General features: G+C 31.9%; 1 protein-coding gene across 1 annotated transcript; it reads left to right on the forward strand.

Moving 5' to 3' along the window:
- The first annotated feature begins 1,370 nt into the window (after positions 1-1,370).
- On the forward strand, positions 1,371-23,023 carry LOC127852595 (pyrokinin-1 receptor-like). The gene is made up of 3 exons (XM_052386546.1): positions 1,371-1,814; positions 22,067-22,137; positions 22,497-23,023. Exons 1-3 carry the CDS (start codon positions 1,603-1,605, stop codon positions 23,021-23,023), a joined length of 810 nt encoding a protein of 269 aa, XP_052242506.1. The 5' UTR covers positions 1,371-1,602.
- Positions 23,024-23,030: the final 7 nt, after the last annotated feature.

A 23,030-nucleotide genomic window follows, 5' to 3' on the forward strand; every position in this document is an offset into this window, starting at 1 on the left:
AAAACTTTAGACACACAATCAAACCGACACTCAACACAATAAACAAAACACATTTTCTTGACGTTCTCTTACATCATATTCGATATACTGTAAATGACATACACTTTCCGCCTACCTTTTCAGATTATTCGTAAGTTTTTTTTCTTCCAGTGCTCGTATTGTTCCCTGTCACTTTCGTTTATACATTTTAATCCCTATTGATTTAAGTGAACGTCGCACGCGAGCTAACGAAGCGTCTCCGATAGCAACAGAGCGGCCTCGTCGGGTTTAGTTATTCAGTAAGAACGCCGTCATAGACTGGTTTGTGCAATCAGGCATTGGCGCTCTTCTGAAACAGAAACATACTCCCCTTGAAAGTAAAGTCAGCATTGGAAAACGGCGCATGCGAATCTGATCTCTGGTTGAAGATTGCTCAGAAGAATAAATATGTGCAAGTCTGGATGACATCATTTAATCTAATTGGTTAACTAAATGTTGTCGACATCTTCGTTTTTATTTATTGTGCAAATAAGTTGAATTGTGTTGTGCTATTAACATGGATCCAAACCGGGGAAAATGTGCCATATTTGTTAATAAGTGTGTTTATTAGAACATTCACATATAATCGTATAATAACTATCGACAATACGTTTGAAATGACTGTAAATGCTGGATGTTTACATCAAATGTAAAAAATTAGTAAATATACGTTATTTGTTCGGATAACATTAGTTAATTTTAATATTGGAAAATAAAATTAAATATGTGGATTGTGACAATATCGACAGAAGCGTGATACATTTAACATATATGATCAAATTCATTGTTTATTGTAAATATTGTATGGTGGAAGGGCCGTGATTGTTACGAGGAATACGGAGTGATGATTAAACCAAATTTTAACATCGGATTCATATTTATGATGCTATGTGAATACAAAATTATTTAATCTATTGCTTAATACTTATATATGTCGCTGAAATGGTAATTACAATATGCTGAACAGATTTGAGAATATTTATAGATGATACCGACAAAACATATTGTGCGAGTATTATTAATATGTAACTTTAGATATACTCCTTTATTCCATTCACCTTATTGACCATTTACATATGTTTTAGGATGTTATTGTACTTATTGTAGCATGCAAAACAATTTTTCGACACATGAGGCACTGCGTACGGTGTTTAAGTAAGATTTTAATTCGCAACACTTGTATTGATATAATATTTCAGCATTTTTAATGAAACCATCTCCCCTACACATATCAACGAAGGGCGTATCCATTAAATGAATAAATTCGATGAGCTTTGAATTCGGCACATATCGCTACGACTGATTGCGATTGTTACACCATACAATTTTCGAGCAACTCTGATTAGGTTCAATTAGCAAGTGAATATTCTCCTCGAAAGTGATGGATACCTCATAGACGCGTCAGTGTTTTATGCGCTCTCGGAAAAATAATTCACGTACGTAACACGCTTCCAATTAACAGCTATTTTGTTATTTGTATATTCAAACTGGTCAACATGTGTGATATTACCTGTTCGACTTAAATCTTGAAATTTACTTCACAGTTTGATATATAAACGAAACTAGGGATCACAATAACGCTTAATGGAATCGTCACTAGAAAACGTTACGTCATCGATTATAAACGTTACCACTGTTAACGTTACCCTGTCGGACAAGGAGCTGTTGGACTTGAGGCTTGGTGACCGACATATGTCGATGGTTGCTCTGGTTGTCCTGAACGTCATCTATATTGCCATATTCGTCAGTGGTATGCTGGGGAATATATGTACTTGCGTAGTGATCGCAAGGAACCGGTACGTTTGTTTTCATTTATGCGCAAATTGTATAGAAAAAAAGAACTTATTTGATCATTATTTGCACATGCACCTTTATTAATTAAGAACTTAGTGTAATATGTTCTCTTTGTCGGTTAGTACTTACAGAATTCAAGTTTAGTTGATGACAATGCAAAATTGTGTAGAAAGACATATTTATTCAGTGCCATTAAGTGTAACAAAATCGAAATTGTTCTGATACTTTTCGCGGAATGTTCTTGATTCATTAAAGCCACACACATTGCCTCTGACTTTGAAATGAAATGCATGTTAATCAATAAATATAGATGCAATTTGAAAGTGTGCACAAGTTGTCATTAAATCTATAGCCTAGTTAGCAAGTTATTCATTATTTTTCAAACGGTAACGCTTTTAAAAACCGAAAGTAGGAGTTCAAGACGTATACATCTATTTCGACACACGCGATTATTTTTAAGTTTTAAAGCATAAAAAGACGAATTCTTACCTCGTAACCACCAGATATATTCTAATTTGCATATATACAATATGTTTCTTTTTATACTTAAATCTACCATGCCAAATAAGGTGTGTGGCTTTAAAATAAGGTGTGTGGCTTTAAATAGTTTTTTTAAAACGAAGACCTTCTAGAAGCCTTTCGCAAGGGTTTGGATTAAATTAATTGCCATTAAGAACAACGGCACATTGTTTTACATCTGTTGGCATATTAGCACATTCAAAGAGGACAATTAATTTAAGAATATTTCGCTGTTTATTTTTCAACGTAATTTCTCGCAGTTTGGTTTAAAGAGCTTATATCTTTTTTCTTGCCAACAGTTGAACAAAATGTAACCTTCCGCTGACCTATTTTGCGTACACGATAACGTACATTATGAGGTCCGAGACATCGCCTGATTTTGTTAAATGAAATTCGTTTGATCATATTGCAAGAGAAAATGGCAAACAATGCATTTTGTTCAGCTGTAAACCAAGCATTACGTATTTTCTTTGTAAGGGTTACTGTTCTAAGTTCTGTGATATTCCGCTAATAAAAATTAATACCTTTAATTCTTATTAATAGCATCTTAATCCAGCTACTTTGATATCAGTATGCACAGTTTTAAGTGTGTGGTTAGTCTCAACTGTTAATCATAAATATTGAACTACTTACTTTTCCGTCATGTTTGATCTAGCATTTCGCACGATAGTCGTAGTGAGGGATATCAAGATTCGTAAAAAAAATCTAAGAAAAACATCCCAAGACTCTACTGTAAACTGACAGGGAACTAATTAATGCATCCGTGCACATCCAAAGATTATATAATAATTAATAGGAGAGACTTTTTGGATGTAGCTGTTAGTCAAATATAAATGTCCTTAACCAAACTGAAAACAAAATACAACTTTATGACACTAGTTCATATTCTCTCTAAAGACCTAAACAAAAACATTGAATATGCAGATAACCCCACGGAAATGATTTTCCTAAAAGATGTTTTCTAATGATCAAGACATGTTATAACGGAAAATGAAATAAAGAAGAAAATATAAAGTTTAAAAAATGTAAGGCAAGCGGTTGTGGTAGAATAATTAACGAATATATAAAAGCAATCGACGTGCCTAAATTCGCCAAATGTTTTAATTAAATTTTGATTATAAGAATCCTAACCGAACTCATGGCTAAATGGTCCAAACGTTACAATTTACAAAAAATATTCGGAATCACGATATTAGATCATGTGTCATTTTATTAACAGACAATTGATGTATATAAAGAGTAAGATTGTCTCATGAAAGGCCCATTCTAACAAAACCAACTATCGAAAAGAGTTGTTTTTAAATGCAGATCTTCAAAGGCAATGTTAATGATATTTCGCGTTCTTAATTTGTCGTTAGATTTGATAACATCAGTGTGGTACATGAGAAGTCGTCTGGTCGTTTTGTTGAATCTAAAACTAGGTCAGGTTTATTGTCCTTGTGACCCATTTTACGCTCAATACAACAGAGTGCAGGATCACGTGACTTAATGGGGTTCTTACATGGATTGTTTATGGATATAAACACACCGGTAAGGATTCTGTTGTTTTAAATAATTTTTTAAAACAATCATTCAGAAGATTTTCAACTAGTGTATAAAAGATGAAAAACAAATTTATGCGGCTTAGGGCAATGTGTAAAAAATATGATTTACTTTATTATGCTCCCCCAACATTTATTTTTGGGGGATCATATAGTCGCCGCTTCGTCTGTCCGTCCGTGTGTCCGTGAGTCCGTGTGTCCGTGTGTCCGTCCGTGCACAATTTTTGTCCAGGCTATTTCTCAGCAACTAATGACCGGAATTCAATAAAACTTTATGGGAAGCTTAAGTACCAAGAGGAGATATGCATATTATCAGCGGGTTCTGCTCGAATGATTTTTCACAGAGTTATGGCCCTTTGAAATTTTCCATTAACTGTACATATAGTGCAATTCTTGTCCGGGCTATTTCTAAGCAACTAATGACCGGAATTCAATGAAAATTTATGGGAAGCTTCACTACCAAGAGGAGATGTGCATATTATCAGCGGGTTCTGGTCGGATGATTTTTCACAGAGCTATGGCCCTTTGAAATTTTCCATTAACTGTACATATAGTGCAATTCTTGTCCGGGCTATTTCTCAGCAACTAATGACCGGATTTCGATGAAACTTTATGGGAAGCTTCACTACCAAGATGAAATGTGCATATTATCAGCGGGTTCTGGTCGGATGATTTTTCACAGAGTTTTAGCCCTTTGAAATTTTCCATTAACTGTACATATAGTGCAATTCTTGTCCGGGCTATTTCTCAGCAACTAATGACGGAATTCAATAAAACTTTATGGGAGGCTTCACTACCAAGAGGAAATGTGCATATTATCAGCGGGTTCTGGTCGAATGATTTTTCACCGAGTTATGGTCCTTTGAAATTTTCTATAAAAAAATCTTGTCCCCCCAACTACTGTGCCCTCAAGACGTTTCCTTTTATCTGAATATATAGTGCAATATTGTGACAAAAAAACAGCTTTTGGGGAGCATCACCCGTCTCCGACGGTTTCTTGTTTCATAAGCCTGTGTTTTTGTTCAAACATAAATATGTACAATATTTAGCAACACGTTTATGCTGCACGCAACGTAAAATTTTGGCACAGATTTCAGACGTATTCAATAATGTATTCTTAAATCTTAAGATATCGACACAAACTGCAAGCAAAACTGTCTTTTATGCACACAAAACTTTTGCAAACATATTTCAATAACTTATGGTATTTGCAAAACTAATGTTCTTAACGGTGTGCTTTCATTCTGTCAAGCTCGTGTGTAAATCCATGAGAACCCCGTTGACCCTGCACCCTGACAAAGCCTGATCAAGCTTTTTAGAAAATGGTTTCATCGTGTGAATCCATAATAAAGTCCCCTATGGATAAGACAATAAACGAATGCAATCGTATGAAATATAACTAAGAAACACAATCGTTTTCACATTCTAGCACATATCGTTTACTAAACTTCCTAGGTTTCATCATTGTATCGTGTTGATAACATTCAAGTTGTGTAACAACAGCAGTTGTTTTTATTGTTAAGAAATCGATATACGCCATGATGCATGCTTTTGATGGCGCGTTAAAGCTATAACCGTTGCAATTATGGTTCCTGTTACCTAGAATTCGGTGGAATCATTTGATTTTTGTTGTTTCGATACACAGATTTAATGCACATTTATCAGGGTTATCCTGATCTGTAGCAACACATATTTCCTGTGAAAATTAATATGCATTTTTTTAATTCTTACACATTTGTAACAACATATAATTCCTTATATATATGTATATATATATATATATATATATATATATATATATATATATATATATATATATATATTTATCGAAAGTTATTATTCCGCAGTGAATAAATAAGTTGTTTTTTCGATGTATCCAAATTAAACAGCGAAATGAAACACACGAATGCCAAACATGTGTCTAGCGACGTATTTCATATAAGCTACGTGTCTGTTAAATTATCTTAAATTGCGAAACAATCATAACTATAATTGAAAAAGTATACTATGAACCATTAGAAAGACCTCCGTTCAAGATAGGAGAGCCTTTTACCAAGCAGTTTTATTTGTTTATTTATATATTTGTGTTTTATTCTGTAATTTTCCAAAGCTTTGCATTCGATATGTATTTATAATTTTGCTGATTATATTGCTCACACGAACTACTATTGGCAGCTTATAAGTTGGGCTCTTACGAAAAGTGTCTCATTTGATTAATATATATTTATTTAATGATATCGCAATGCACAAGGGAAAATGAAAGAAAAAAGAAAAAAATCGACAATTTTTTATATATAATGAAACCAGGCTGAAGGACATCATTATACTATACGTGATAGCATATCCCAGTAATCTTGAGATCAAGATAGATTTATACCAAGGGGGTATTTCGATAATTCTCGCCCGAAGGTGTGGTAAATAATTATGTTCATTTGCTGTTTAAAGGCGATGTCTTGTCAAACTGTCTCATAGCCATAAACGCACAGTCTATTACGCACATCGCCAGTGGAAATGTTGTCCGTGCTCGGTCAGTATTCTGTTAAGAAAAGTTCTTGGGCACATAAATGCTTTAAAAGGCATACCACATATTGATAAAGCACAATACAAATAATTCAATCGCTGATAAGCAGGAAATAATTCCGTATGTTTTATAACACTCATTGCATCACAGAAGAAATGCTCATTCTTTTCACAGGTTGTGCATATGAGCTCATTTTACAGATAACCGAAATAAACGATTATAGCATGTGTCGATGACAGCCCTGAAAAATAAAATGTTACTTTCTAAGCGGTATCTGTGCCGTTTATTACTGAATGCATCGCTGTTATCTGTCGATATCAACTTAAGAAATGTGGCAGAATCGTTGGTTCACAAAAAAGATAAGACGCATAGTCACCGCCAACGTTAAACACGTGGACACCCTATTTATCTTCGGAAAGAAATTGTATCGAGCGAAAAAAAAACATATTTTTTATTTAGTACCAGCTTTTTACAGAACGTTAACATTGTTAAGTGAGTTATTATGCTTTATAAAGATAAACATTATAAGTAAACCATTCATAAGATAATGTCGTATACTTACCTTAAATGTTAAATTATCCATGTTTGAATTTCTTCAGAATAAAAATATGTAAAACGAAAGCAAGGATAAGTGGCCGCATTGTTCTGGGATGAAAAAATGTCATTTTTTTTAGTAATTCATAACATATAAACATTATTCAATGATCAACGTCCGCAAATAATTATTTGAACTTGATAAAATTATCAAACTCAATTATAATTTTGAAAATACGACAACATTAACAGCTGCGTTCTTTCAATGCGTCGCACAGCATTGCCCTCTTATGGCCTTCATTGCTTTTTATTCAGGACTATTTTAGCACTGCTTAATACTATCCACCAGAACATTTGATCAATTGCGACAAAATACAAAAAATATTATGTCGCCGAAAACACAATTTAATTGATAATTGGACAATAAAATATATATAAAAAACACGTGTACAAATTATTACAAAATACACCGGTAAAATATATTTACATCTCTGTAATTCATTACTATGCAAGTGCAGCCTCTTAATACGAACTTCATTAGCTTTATAACGGTTATATTATTATCTCAGCAAGTCGCTATGAAGTACATTGGATCTTTGCAGCACGTTTAATTCGTAAACATACAACAAAAAATACTGTACATCGTCCAAATCGCCTCGCATGCGATTCTTATAAAGCATAGTTATTGTTGTTTATATTAATTGTGTTTAAGCCGAAAATTTAACGACCTATACATTTTTAGGTAAACATTTAATAAGTTCACAATAAAACCATTTAATAAGGTGAATAAGAATGGCAAAACTAGTCATGAAATATTGTACAAATTGTTTTTATTCTTGGCTTATCGCTTGCCTCTGATAATTTAGAAAATGAAATACAAATATGAAATCAGTTACCTTAAACACTATAGCTTATTTTAACATTGCGCCTCTTGAAATGCTATGTCTGTGTGTTGTTTGAGATCTGCAGGATTGAGACAACTATATGTGTATTCTGGATACCAGATCATACCGAAATCTAGAGCACATCGTCCTAATGACCTGCACGTTCCATTAAGCCGGCGAACACCAAGAAGAATCCATTCTTCCGATATATAGTACACGTTTTCCAATTGACCTTATCATTAAGTTTGAAACGGCGAACAATCAAGAAAAAGACATCCGGAATTGCCTTAAAAGAAAATTAATTGTCCTTATTGAACACGCGACAACCAGCAGATGAACGTCGTGGTCGGGCATTTTCACACGTATAAAAGCTCTTTAAAGTAATTTGATAGCAAGATGTTGTACATTATGTGAAAAAACGGTAATTGAAACGATAATGTCAAACGGATACCTCTTACATAAAGTAAATTGAAACATGACGCAAGTATGGAAATTATTCCGATTTGAAGAACATGCCATCATTATGAATGGTCAAAACGTACTTGGGTAAAGATATGTTTCATTTGTGTATTGGCAAAATGTACACATATGTTTAAACATTGTTTGTTACTTGATCATACCAAAATAGATACAATTTTATAATACCTTAGTTCCATGTTAGTTATGTTTTGTTTGCAGTTGCTCTATGATACATTGTAAATAATAAGTAAAGAGTATCATCACAACCCCGAACGTAGTACATGGTTAATGTAGGCATCAAAATGTACGAGTATTTTTGAATAACAGAATAATGATAATGCACGCTTTTTATATTTTACATTATCTGCCATTAACAACCTACAACTTCTTGCACATGTGCATGCGTATACATGGTCTTTTTTTTGCATGCATTCCTTATGATACTCCTAAAATATGGTGTATAATAAGCTCTTTTTTTCAAATACTCTTTAATACAAGATAGCAAAATAAAAAGCAGGTAGAACAGCAATAAAACAATGGAAGATATGCTTTTATTTACCAATCTTTAGAAATGCTGTTAAGGATAAAAATCGTTTTTTAATTTTTTAACAAATTCACATCTACTATTCTCTACATACTGTTAGTTATACTGTATTCGTTTTTACATTGATGTCATTCATGGTCTCTCATCTAAATTTTATTTTATGTTATTGCACATGAGTGATTTAAACTGGAATTCCCATGAAACGAAAATGGACGACATATTGGAAATACAAGTAAATAACAAACACATACATGTACTATCTGAAATAAAGTAAACATGCTGCTCACACACGGCTTTCGGTGAAAAATTAACACATACGAATGCTAAGAATAATACAACTATTTACCAATTGGATCCATAATACCTTGCAATCACCTTCTGTTAATTTCCGTCTTATGTGAACATGTAAATGAAATAAGTATTACCTGTTTTAGATAACATATTGCACGCATATGTTAACACATACACTAACTATCGAGCAAAACGAACAAACGTCTTTGAAGGATGCTACTTATAACGCATTTTATACACTTAATGCCTGGAATACCTACATCATCGAATACCTGTTTAATCTTGTTGAACACATGTGTAAAAATATCGTGTAGGATGAAACTAATTAAATGTATTTTTTGCAGATTTTTTTTAATTTATGTAGACATTTACAGGAATTTATGTACACTATAACATCCGCGAACTCATAATTTATTATAATTTCCGTTTATATTTTTAATACTATTTGCGGTACAAACATTAGCCTTCAAATCCCGAATGTACAAATTGCCTAACGGTCAATATGGAATGAATTATAAGTCAGCAAATTAACAACAGAAAAGTGTTCATAGAATGTTACATGATGTGTCACTGTAGGTGTTTAAAAATGCAAATAATATTATTCGAATGCCTGGAAGACACTCTTTTTAATTAAGGATAACGTCTTAAAGAACAAATTGAAAACGGCAAAATAACACGATTTACACGACTTGATAATATTGAACAAAATAATGTCATTATAATGCGCCTATACTGATATTTAGTTAGATTGATATTTATGTATTAGATATTTATACCGATGGGTTGATTTTGATAATTAACGCATTATAGCATAAATAACTGTTAATAATAGTGTCTCCATACAACCGACATTGTCCTGTAATATAGTTCCTTTGCTGGCCATAGACAAGTTGTTAGTTGCACACGTCACGCGTAGAAAAGGATTTCGTGCGCATTCAGTATCCTATTCAGAAAGTTCAATGGAATATGGATTTCTGATTTTTTAGCAATAATTAATCCCTTTCAATTTAAAAACGTAACACATTACTTAGGCTTCCGTTGATATGAAGTTATTTATTTATTCCACTTGTGTTTGGATCACCCATTGCGTTATAAAAAGGCAAGCAACAAAAAGTTCCCAATTATAGATACCTATACAAAAAATAAATCTTATAAGAGAAACTTATGCCGTTAACTTAGAGATAAGACAAATATATTTGAGGTAGACTACAAGTACAATACACGCGTCGAAAGATTGTAACAAAGAAACCATGGCAACAATAAAAACAGTAAATATTTATATGGTAGTGTTATGTTTTATCCTTTTCATACACGATTTTTTTAATTAAAAATGTAGACATTAATGTTTTCAAAAATAAACGGATATAATATATATTTTGAAATACCATTGAGTGTTTAAATAAAAAAATATAAAAACTCATGTTTTCATTTCTTCCAAAGCAAAATGCACAATGAAATCGCTTTTAGTGAGAGCAATCATCATGAGATTGGAATAAGAAAAATGCATACTTAATTACATTCCGTTAAATTAAAACACAATTAGATGCTTAATGTTAAAGGGAACTTTTCATGTTTTGGTAAATTGACGAAATTAAACCAAATGTTTCAGATTTTCAAATGTTTGTTGCTGTAATGATTTTTGCGAGGAAACAGTAATACTGAACACTTAATATGCTCAAAAATATCCATTTTATGCATCTTTAGTCGATTTTAAACCTGGAAACTATGAAGCGTTACAAACTTGACACGATTGAATAATTTAAATAGTTGTGTTGTTGTCGTTATATTTCGTGACATACCGAGGATTGCTTATATACTTTATAAAAACAATGCTCTTATTTGATGGCCAAGTTGTTCAAATGCAAAACTTTTACTCCAAGCATTAGTGGTTCTAGCTCTGTTGAAATGTTTTCTTTTGTTTAACCCATTTATGCCTAGCGTCTAGAAAAAAGTCCTTGACAAACAGCGTAGACCCAGATAAGACGCCACATGATGCGGCGTCTCATCAGGGTCTGCACTGTTTGCTTAAAGGAATTTCTGTAAGAAATATTCTAAATATAGAAATAAGTATACTAGAAATCCCTAACTTTGGAAATAAATTGATCCAATTTAGAAGGATGGGAGAGTCCACTAATTTTAATCTATTTTTTAATAATGGAGCAATTACGTAACAATATTTACATTTATTAATTTCAAGCACTTAATACAAAAAACTTCAAGGAATGTCAAAATCTGAGAAAAGGCTCCTTTCAAACACATGTATTTCAACAATCTTATGTACTAATTGAACTTTTGTTCGAAAATGTCTAGTTGACGGTACACGTGTAAAAAAAGATGGTCGCTGAATGCCACTTTTTCTGTACATCTAAAATCAACAATAATTAATACCATTTAGATAAATTGTCGTTTTGTTGATTCGCAGAGTATGATGACATTCTTGTCGATTTATTCTGAAATTTTCGGGGCGATATCATAATTTCCATTTGAACTAAAATTAATGATATTTGTTTCGAGAATAATAGAAATACTTCTCGTACAACTTGCTTATGTTGTGTACCGTTAATTGATACAGGCATTATTAACCATTTTGACCTTTTATCATACCGTTGTTTTGATAGCGATACCGTTGTGATCACGAAATGAAAACCATTATTTTCCTGAGACACATGCTTTCCCACTCAACTGAATCGTTTTATTGTTATAACACAGAGATGTAAAGAAGTGTATGAACGTTAATTGTACATTTAATAAATTTAATGGAAGATGTTAGTTTTCCTCAAATCAAAGAATTACATTTGATCCTTCTTAAAATGCTTCAATTGTACACATTCTTTCTAGTTTAATTGTTAAGGGGTTGTAAAAGAAGTTTTAAACAGAACGTGTTGAACAGTGGAAATATTTTGTCTCCGCGCTTCATATTGATGTGACGCCCAGTTGTGATTATTAATTTATTTAAATGAATTTTACATTCATTTTCATACATATTTTACGTACATATATAAACTACCATTTTGTTTTACTCAGTAGCTCAAATGAATTAGTTTATGAATACTTAGTGGAGCACAATACTGGGAATGTTCAAATGAAAAGGTCATACAAAATTTAAAGGAATGTGAAGACAATCTATACAGCATATTACATTCAAGGGACATTAGGCACACTATATTATAATTCATTCATACATGATTGTCGCTTTTTGGAAAAAAAGTATAAACACTGTTTCTTTAACGCGTTCCCGAATGTATACTGTTGAAAACGCAATATAATTTTACACCAGTAGTTATTAATGGTGCATATGCTTACACTAAAAATATGCATATCATATACGTAGAATACAAATGGATTTTCAATAAGATGATGGACCATTGTATTATGACAGATGATTTGTACTTTTAAATTGAGTAATTCAACTGGATAAAATGAACATGTGTATTCTGCGAATGGATATTATTGGTGCTGTTTTTCTGATGAATTATGTTTTGTTTTTGCATAAGCTGCAAATCCTCTTATCCGTTGATTAGGACCATTTATATACAAGTTCCTCGTTTACAGCATCTAGAGAGTCATGAGTCTGTTGGTGAATATGTCAATTTGATAAAGTGTGATTTTAACCTTTTTTACCTTTAAAAGTCCAGTTATTTCCCATAGTTATCGCCGCTTTCTCAAGTAGATACATTTTGGTTTATAAACGTGTATTTGACAGCACTTAAAAAAAATAACTCTTTTAATTTATGTTACGAATAATACTCAGTTTTCACAACATGTTATATTTTACCAACACAGCAAGTTGTTTTAATAAAATTTTAGAGACAATTATCAAATTTAAAATTGACGCTGTTTTGCAAATGACACTAAATAATTAAATCTGATGTTATCGTTGTGTAGGTTAGTGCATCAAAAGAACTTATACCATATTTACAAAACATTGATTTTGTCCCGAGTACCTATAAGAAGCAGTTGTTATTCAAATCATCAAGTCAGTTAACACCAAGACGCACGGTTCATGTTTGTTTGATGCTATCCGCCTTTATAAAAATGATTAGGCGTTGCTAATCAAACAAATTTAACGGCATTTTTTTTTTAAATGTCAGTGCGTTTTGTTTTCAACTGTTGCATCAAATTAATTTCATAACTGTATATAATTCTTCAAGGAACTTATTCATATAAATTTACAAGTGCAATAGTGTATCCCAGAGCATATGTAGCTGTCTGTTGACAAAAATATGATAAAATATAAATATATGTGCGTCTGATTTCCAATATATTATTATTACACATCTTTCGGATATATTCAATATATAGCAATCTATTAGTGTAATGAAATTACTTTCTTTTGTATTTGTTCATATCGTATTTTAGCGCATTTTAAAACGATCACACGCTCAATTATAACAACTTTTTAAAACGTGAAAGTGGATATTTGTTTTACAACATTTAACTATTTACAGAAGAATTAGTGTCTTTCTCATCGCCATTGATACCATAATATAATAAACTTCTCCAAGAAGAAACACGATTTTCAAAGTGAATTTCGTTTATCTAATGTTTTCAAGTTTGGTATCAACGTTTTACCGCTTACCATTGGTTGCACACAAGATCAGTAGAATCATGTTTTAAGTACATTATATAATTTTAATTAATGCTATTTAATTATTGAATATGAGTTTGTAAGGAACATAAGTGTTAGTTAAAGAAACAAGTAGTTACTAATATGTTATACATTTTATTTCAAATCTCCTGACATTCTGGAATGTTGTTGATTCAATTCGCATCTTAAATATAACATTCGACCAGTTCTCGCTTTTTGCAGAGAAATTTCGAAACTCCCAACAATAGGTATTGCAGAATATGATAAACAGAGAGACGATCAGATTAGCTAGCGTAAGTCGATTCAATGACACAGTAATAACTGGGGCTTTCAAGATGAAATACGGATGTCGTAATAATCACTGTAATTTGCTATGGCATTGTGCACACAATTTCACACGCAACGTTGATTCTAAAAGTGTCCTTGCCCAATACTGAGATTTGGGTTGCTATATAGCGCCTAAACACCCACACGCAATGATGCTCTCTTTGTTCATCTACGTTTAATGCTGATATTTGTTTTATTACGATTACAGTTTTTGAAGTTTCATGTTACAAATATTGGCTAGAATTCGGTCCGTTGCTGTACAAAACTCGGCCTCTTGCTCGTAATAAGATTTTTTGGGACGTTCATAGTTAAGCTGAGATTTTGGTCAATTATTTATTTCAATTTGATGTATGGCTTTGGGCGTTCACAGTTTAGCTGAGATTTTGGTCAATTATTTATTTCAATTTGATGTATGGCTTTGGGCGTTCATAGTTTAGCTGATACTTTGGTCAATTATTTATTTCAATTTGATATATGGCTAATTGATGGTGTATTGTATGACGTATAGAAGAAATGCTTGCTTCGTTATTGAATATTCTTATCCTTTGAAACGCGGGATGTTTTGAATTAACTCTACCGAGTTATACATGTATGGCACGACTGCGTAGTTGATCCCAATTAATCATTAATACCAACCACAACTAAGTGGAAGTCGTCGTAAGTAATCTCCCAACGAACGTCGTAATAAATTGAACATTCCGCAAACTTTGAAGTTTACATCTTATTTGTCTATGCATGTGGTATGAATGTGTTGTTGGAATTATAATACTTTAATAACGTGAACTAGCGCGATGGCTACCGACCGATGTTTGCAGGTATCACTCGAATAACTAACACTTCCAAGGAAGGTTTTACATCGTCAAGTCTAATTATGTTAATATATTTAAAATAAAAAAACAGAAAAGTTTAACATTACTTAAATATTACCCCAGTGCTATGTACGAATGTTAAGCATTGTATTTTTCGAATATTAGCATTTGCTATGTTGTAACCCAAGCCTTACAAGTGTATTACATTGCAGTAATTCTATCGTTTCATTAGTAGAATGAATGCAAATATGCAACATACCAATCGTAAATATTCAGTTTATTAGTGCGTTGAAATAAAATTGCAAAATATGTGATATAAGGTTTATTTTTACTTTCGCTATTCGTTTTGCGATTCTTTTAATTATACCTTGTACCCATGTTATTGGTAACTCTTGACGTACTTAACTTATTTTCTTAATTTTCGTTGAAAGACAAAAATATGTAACCTATGGACACTTGTGACCCATTAGACATATGCAGCCAAAAGTCTGGTTATAGTTTATCAATGTATTTTCCAAATTAATATCATTAAACGATGTTACGTTGTTAAAATTTTTGACGTTGACGGTTTCAGAAAGTTATTTTGTTTTGCTAATTTCTGCGAGTATATAGAACTCAAGGCCATGCACAAATAATGAACTATATTATCTGTAAAGATTTTAGAAAGAAAGCAAACGTATCCGACACAAAACATTTCCGGTTCACTTCATTCAATTTAAGATACAAACTGCTTAATTCAAAAAGGCTTTACCGTTGATTCGCCGAAAGCACGAAATCATTAATATGTGTAAATTAATGGAGACGTTTTTTTCTCGATGAAACGAATGAACACAACAGAACAAGCAACACCAACATTATGATGTACGCGAACATGTTGAAAACGTTAAAAGATATTAGCATTTTCATTGTAAAAAGACCAGTTATTAAGTTAACATTAAACCATGTGTTTATTCTTGATAGTTAATGCAAACATGCACCATTGGTTCAGTATATACAATTACTGTTGGCGATATAATGTAATGTCTGACTTAGCAGTAAATAAAGTTTAATACGTATCATATTAAGATATTCTTGTAAAAACATACTTATGAACGGTTGTATTGATTTAAAAATATAATCAGAAAGAGTTTTTCATTCACGGAGACAAATTGTTGTTTTATTCAGCCTACACAATCGACTTCGTCAAGGCGATTTCAACGGTTCAATTTACGTCGTTGTAAGCATGTTACATATTATCTAAGAGCAACGTAACAATTAAGCAACACGGTTATAGAAAGCGTGATCGAGATTCCATTTCCTCTAAAGTGTTGTGTATAAATTATATTGCAAGGTTAATAACAACATGTAAATTAATTTTGGGCTGGGAAGTAAAAAAAGCGAAAAAAAAATGTGTCGTTCTTCAAACGAATGCAATTGTTTTATACGTTCGTGTATATACGCACTTCATGAGGTTATTAATTTAGTTATAGTTTAAATGTGTTGTGTTATATAGTTACAATCTATAAAATTGTATTTATAAGTGCTTTCTATTATAAGCTCTTTAGTTTATTGCCTTCCTTTTAGTTTTAACATTTGGCGCTTTGTCATAACTTAAAGACCTCTTGCTGTCATACGCTTCCTTTCTTGCAGGTGCAACGCATGTTTCGCTTTGTTTATATTTTCAATGGTCAAAATGTATTTCGTTATTGAAAGCATATTTCGTGCTAAACAAGTTTAAATACGAATAATTGTATAATATAGTATTTAATCTAATTTGACTTGATTAAAATTGTTATTTATTGTCGCTATTATTTGAAAACAATTCTTATTTAACAAATGGTAAAATATATCTGATAATTCATTTATCAATTTGACGTTATGTATAAGAAAAGTTATTTCCTCTTTGGGGCGGTATATGATCGCAGTATCCATCGGTCAGATATTGATAATGCTGAGTTAATCACAAATAAATAAATATTTGGTCATGGTGTCAACACAGTCTTGGGTCTGTGAAGTCTCCTTAATAGTTAGGTAGCAAAAGAAATAATTGCTCATATTAACACAATTACATTTAAAACATAATAACTTCATACACAATTGCTATTTTAAATATGAATACTTAGATATTTGTTATACATTAAATACCAGATCTTTTAAATATAAAGACGTGGAAATATATTTTATTGCATTAAAAATATATGTATCTATTTAATAGAAGGCTCTATAAATGATGTATATAATTTTTAACGATAATGAACAAAATTAATCCGTGAAAATGCCGTCATGTATGGAAGACAATGAACTAAAAAAAATCTATTGCACTTAAATGATAATAACTAGTGTGTAAAGTATACCTTGTCATTTAACCCACACATTACTTAACCGATATATTTTGCAATTAATATTTAAATCAACGGTGTGTAAGTAGAAATGTCTAAACATATATAATGAAACAAATGTTGAATTTAAACTTGAACTATAATACTGGCGACATATTAACACTCATAGACATATTCGCGGTTGTCGGAGCCTTCATGGTCGGTGTTTATTCGTTTAAGAGCAATGTTTTTGTCTAACAATAATATCGATTATACACGTTGCATTTATCACGATTGCCTGAATACAATCAGCAAAACTCGTTTCGGACGTATTGACTTCAAACTAGAATAATTGTAGAGCTCTCCGTAACGTTCATTTGAGGATTCAGGCTTACAATTATATGTAACAATCTGAATCTTTGGATATTGTTTGAGATTTCTTCAGCGCAATCGTATCATCTATTGCGTAATAGCTGGGATACCCATTGGCAATACAGTATGCGTGCACCGTCGAATATGAACCGTGTTCAGATGTCATAACTGTTCGCTAATTTGTTAGAATATAGCTTGCAGTAATAACAATTTCTGCGGCAAAGAAATATTATATAGCATTCAACATGCCACATTTCGGGTTCTTTCGTTCTACTCTGATTTAAGCAATTAAATGCGAAACTCAATCATTATATTTGAAGTTGATGTATCGAAGTGAACGCTTTCTTATTAGAAAGAAGTGTAAGCAAGCAATTAGGCATTTGAAACACGTATATGCCATTTATTGCAGACAAATTGTGTTACCAGATTTATTAAATCCACCGAATGCACCGAACAAATCATGTCTAGGGTTAGGCGTTTGAGCAGACCTAGTGTATATAATAGTATAGTACAAGGACTGACCTGAACAGATACAATAAAATAATACCTACTGCTCCAAGGCATAATAGCACGTATACGGCGTAAAAATGAAATAATAACACGTTATGAAGGACAAGAAATACTCCTTGTTATATTGCACTCGTATATTACATCATATGCATACGATTTTATATAGTGTTTATCATGCGTTAAATGTTTAATATAAAACACATCAAATATACACAAACTTAATTTCTGGTCCAGACAAAATTCAACATAATATCATATTTGATAACGCGAAAAATTCGTCCTCAATAGTGGAAACTCTGATATCACAAGTAAGCGCCTAGCGGTATCTAGCGGTAAATAGAAAGATAAGGTTTATTACAATTCAAAGTGCATAATTGCTACAATCAAGTTTGACACTGACTATTAAAATATATTGATTAGATAATTGTAGAGCAGACTATGTTTACTTCACATTGTTTATCATCCTACCTCAATCATGTATCATCCTGGTCGACAGTGTACCATATATTTGTTTGCAACCTACTTAATGGCAACAAAGCCTCATGACCGGCGACCAAAGCTAAATATTGAAAACGCGGAGTATTTAATCGTTGGTGGTTTGTCGTCAGCAACGTAAAAACTAGATTACACGACTAAATCTCTGAAACAATTTCCAGTTGTCTTTGACCAATAGTCTTTACGAATGTGTTGTTTTATTAATATGATCACGAATCTTTGTGTGTAATGTATTTTCCATTTCGTAAACGTGGCGCTCAAATTATGACTTAAATTGCTAAGTACTAATGTATTTGAATTCGATATGCCAAAAACGTTTAGCTTTAGACGTATGCAAAACTGTATTTATTGGACTTTGACATTCAAAGCAAGACAGAACTATGACCAATTGTTCTTTGTTCAAGATAAAATGTTTGCAAAAATTTAATTTTCCTTTTACAAACTCTGATTGTGATTTTGCGTATCACGCAATATGGCTGATATATGCATTAAGTATATTCACTAAAAGATTGATTAAATATTTTTTAGTCCACAATAGAAAAGCTTTGGCACTTACAGCTATAATAAATTGATTGTATTTATTACAAAATAATCAAACAATATATTGTGCAATGTTCTAATCCCCATAACAGAGATAAAGTAATTCATTTTAAGATAAAAACAATGGGCTATAACCACTTTCAATACATTGTGATAGCACTGACACAGCACACTTAGATAGAATAAGTATGACGTACTTGTGTTTAAGAAATAGATTTAATATGCTCATTATCAAATTTAGTAATATCCCTATATCTCCGAGTGTTTTCTAAATAGTTCACATGAATTCAAAACATAAAACTGTAAAGCTGTAAACATTTTAACTTGTTTTTTATATAAAATATTCAATTGTGTTCTATTATAAAATCTCATTATGTAATACTTCGCAAATCTAATTTAACATATTTAACCATACAATAAAGAGAGCACTAACTGATTTGAGGAACATGTTGATAAGGAATTGAAGACAATCAAGGTGCTCGATTTGCCTTCTTACCATGTCTCCTTAAAATGTTCACAGGATACGACTCTGATTAACATACTAAAGAAGCAAATAACAACAATAACAGCAAACAGTCGAAAATAACACACTCTTAAATACAGCATCATTTAATCAACGTATGATTAGTTTAATATATGCATTCTATTTATTTCACCTGAAACCTTTCATCAGTAGCCTGTTCGTATTATATTAGCAAGTCGTAAGATCACTTGGAAAGAAATATTAATGTTTCCTTCTTGATGAAATAATGTTGATATTATATCATATATAAAATCACATTATAGACACTAAATTCGTGGCAAACAAATAACTATTTTAATACATAGACATGCTTTTTAACAAACAATTAATATAAATTTAGGTACAAACTGTGCACTCGCTTCTATCAATCTGACTTCTCAAAAGTTTCAAGTTCTTTTTTTTAATAAGTTGTTTATCAACGGAACACTTTAGTTTGAAATATTTAGTTTTTTCTTGAACATATATTCTCCTTTATTGCTTTTCAATTGTAATTACGATGCCATAAGTTCATGTTTTTGTGTTTTATTTTTAATTCTAAGCAGTGTATGAGGTGTGTCTTTCAGTTGGTTTGAACCCTCAATAACAAGCATAGACCGCTACAAGGCGATGACACAAGCATTCATCATTTTTTTAGGTTAATGTGGTATTCTCTGTATTGTCATCTACTGTAAATGTAACTGGTCGCTTACTTAAGTTAAACAGACTTTAGGATGGTAATAAGAATTGGTCTCCGTTGAATGTTTCTCGAGTTTTATCATTCGAATTTGTTGTTAATTATCACATTAACCCGCTATTTCGCGGAGTTATACACTGTCATGACTTTATTTTTAAAATAATATATATTACATTTGATCGTGTATGTAAAAGGCACATTAACGTAAATATATATGAGAACTAAATATTAAAATCCCTGACTTTGCGTTTTAACAATTTCTAAAAAATAATTAGGATTTTGTCCGTTTTGCACTTATAGGATTCGCAGTAAGGTATTATTAAATTAATAATTATTAAATTAAATTATTGTAAAATTATTATTATGGCCATGAATCTTAATTATAATTTCATTTGTCAAAATTTAGTTGTACAATATTTACAACGGAGAAGTCCAGTGTAATTTTAAATTGCCATTTGTTGATTTGAAAAACACTGATATATATGACAGATTATATTCACATTCAATTTGTATGTATGTTTCCATAGGAATGATGATTGAAGGTCGATAAAACGATGAGAATGCAATATGCATCGAACTTAACATAATATAAACCGCATATGTTTGAAAGTTCATAAAAAGTTTCATGAAGTTTCCAAGATATGTGAGGTGTTGGAATATTCAATTATGTGCAATGTTATAACTTTCAGCAGACACAACTTATTGTTGGTCGATCACTTACAAATGATTTTTTACTATTATAAAGCTTCATATCGTGATAGACGTTAGCGAAATAAATTTAATGTTAATTGTTCGCATTGAGCAGAATCTAATTCAGATACAGGACAAATATAACCACAGTAATCTTTGTTGGCCTCTACCGGGTTTTGACAAACGTATTTGTTAGGAATCTTGAATGTATCTAGAAGTATTTGATCATTCATGAAACAATATATATTCAAAGATAACGATTGGTAGAAGCAAAAACGCTTCAATCATGATGTAAGATGCATAATGACGTATAACACGTATAAGAACAAAGAGATGAATGAGTTCCGTGCTTTTATTCTTCGATTGTCGGGCATAATTGGCAGAGAGATAGAGAGAAAAAAAAGCGTATCCTTCCAATGGGAAACGGTCTTAATTATTTTTTTTTCTAGACGACTAACATTCTTTATAAAAGAGACACGTATCATCTTCTAAGAAAGAGTGTTCGTTTAAAGGCAGTAGAAATCAAGTAAAATGTTATCGAGCCGACTGAAGATTGGTCGGGAATATGATTATGAGCTCGAATAATACAAACATAAATACATGCAAGCGTGTTCTTATTGTTAAGTAATAAAGCTTTAAACGGTAATGATGTTTGTGATTGGAAATAAAATAGAGAAAAACTGTATGACTTCAAAAAGTGTAGATATAAAAGCTTGAAAATATTGTTACATAAATAACATTGTACACATATATCGAAATGCCATTTGCTAAAATGTATTGACATAAGAGTTGGCACGACTAACAAGTTGAACATTTAAGTTACATCATGATAATAATTATGTTAATGTACGCGAAATGAGTTTAACGCTACAGTAAACAAAATATGCAATATCCAGAAGTATACTCTACTCGCGTAGAGTTCGCCCATGTTATAGCAGAAATGCGTATTGGTTCGTTATTAGTAGATGTTTTTCCTTTGCCAATTACCGATGCATTAAATATCGAGCTTTTGTACAGTAGAATTACAGAAGGCAGGTTTTCGGAAATGTGTAGAAATCATTGTAGAACACAAGAGACAGGCTGTCGTGAATCATGTTTGACTTTATGCAGTAGTGCTTATATTTTTGTTATATTCAGGTCCATGCACACAGCTACGAATTACTATCTCTTCAGTTTGGCCATTGCTGACCTTCTCACACTTCTTCTTGGTAAGTTACTCTTAAAATACGTAGTGTACCTTAAAACAAATACTCGATCAGTTAACGAGTGTTCCGTTCGGGCTATATAAAATAAATTTTATATAAATACATATATACTGTCTACAAACCTTTTATATTTGTATTACACAGCGTTGTAGTTACTATCAAGTTTAACAATTACTAGCAATTTAATCAGGGTACACAACTTGTTTGTTTATCTGTAATTTCAATGTCATCACTTAATTAAACATAAATGATACGTGGCTCTTCAGCATTGTTTGCCATATAATAAATACTTTAATTTTTTATCTGTTTTGATATGTAAAAACAAATAACACATTATAAACACAGTTCAACGTTTGTTTTAGCACTACCGCCAGAGCTTTACACGTACTGGGAGGCATATCCGTGGAGATTGGGACAAGTGTTTTGTATTATTAAGTCCTATATACAGGAACTGACGTCATACGCATCGGTGCTGACCATCGCTGCCTTCACGATCGAGAGATACCTCGCTATTTGTCACCCAATGACCTTGCAAGTCCTCAATCATCCCACCCGAGCCATTAAACTGTTAATAATTCAATGGATCGCGGCTGTCATAAGCGCATTCCCTTACGCCCTTTACACAAGGACCTTTTATTTCGTCTACCGTAACGAATCCAGCGATCCCATTCCTGACTCGCTGATTTGTAATGTACCCAACGAACATAGGGAGACAATGACGTACTTTTTCCAAATTTCAACATTTGTGTTCTTCGTGTATCCAATGTCTGTGATTTTAATTATGTACATTCTTATTGGAATGAAGTTACGAAAATCAAACCCTGTTCCCCACGACAGAAACAATGCTGTCGTGCAAGCTCGGAAATCAGTAATAAAGATGCTAGGTTAGTTTGCAA

The sequence above is a fragment of the Dreissena polymorpha genome, chromosome 12, assembly GCF_020536995.1.
Source record: "Dreissena polymorpha isolate Duluth1 chromosome 12, UMN_Dpol_1.0, whole genome shotgun sequence".
NCBI lineage: Eukaryota > Metazoa > Mollusca > Bivalvia > Myida > Dreissenidae > Dreissena > Dreissena polymorpha.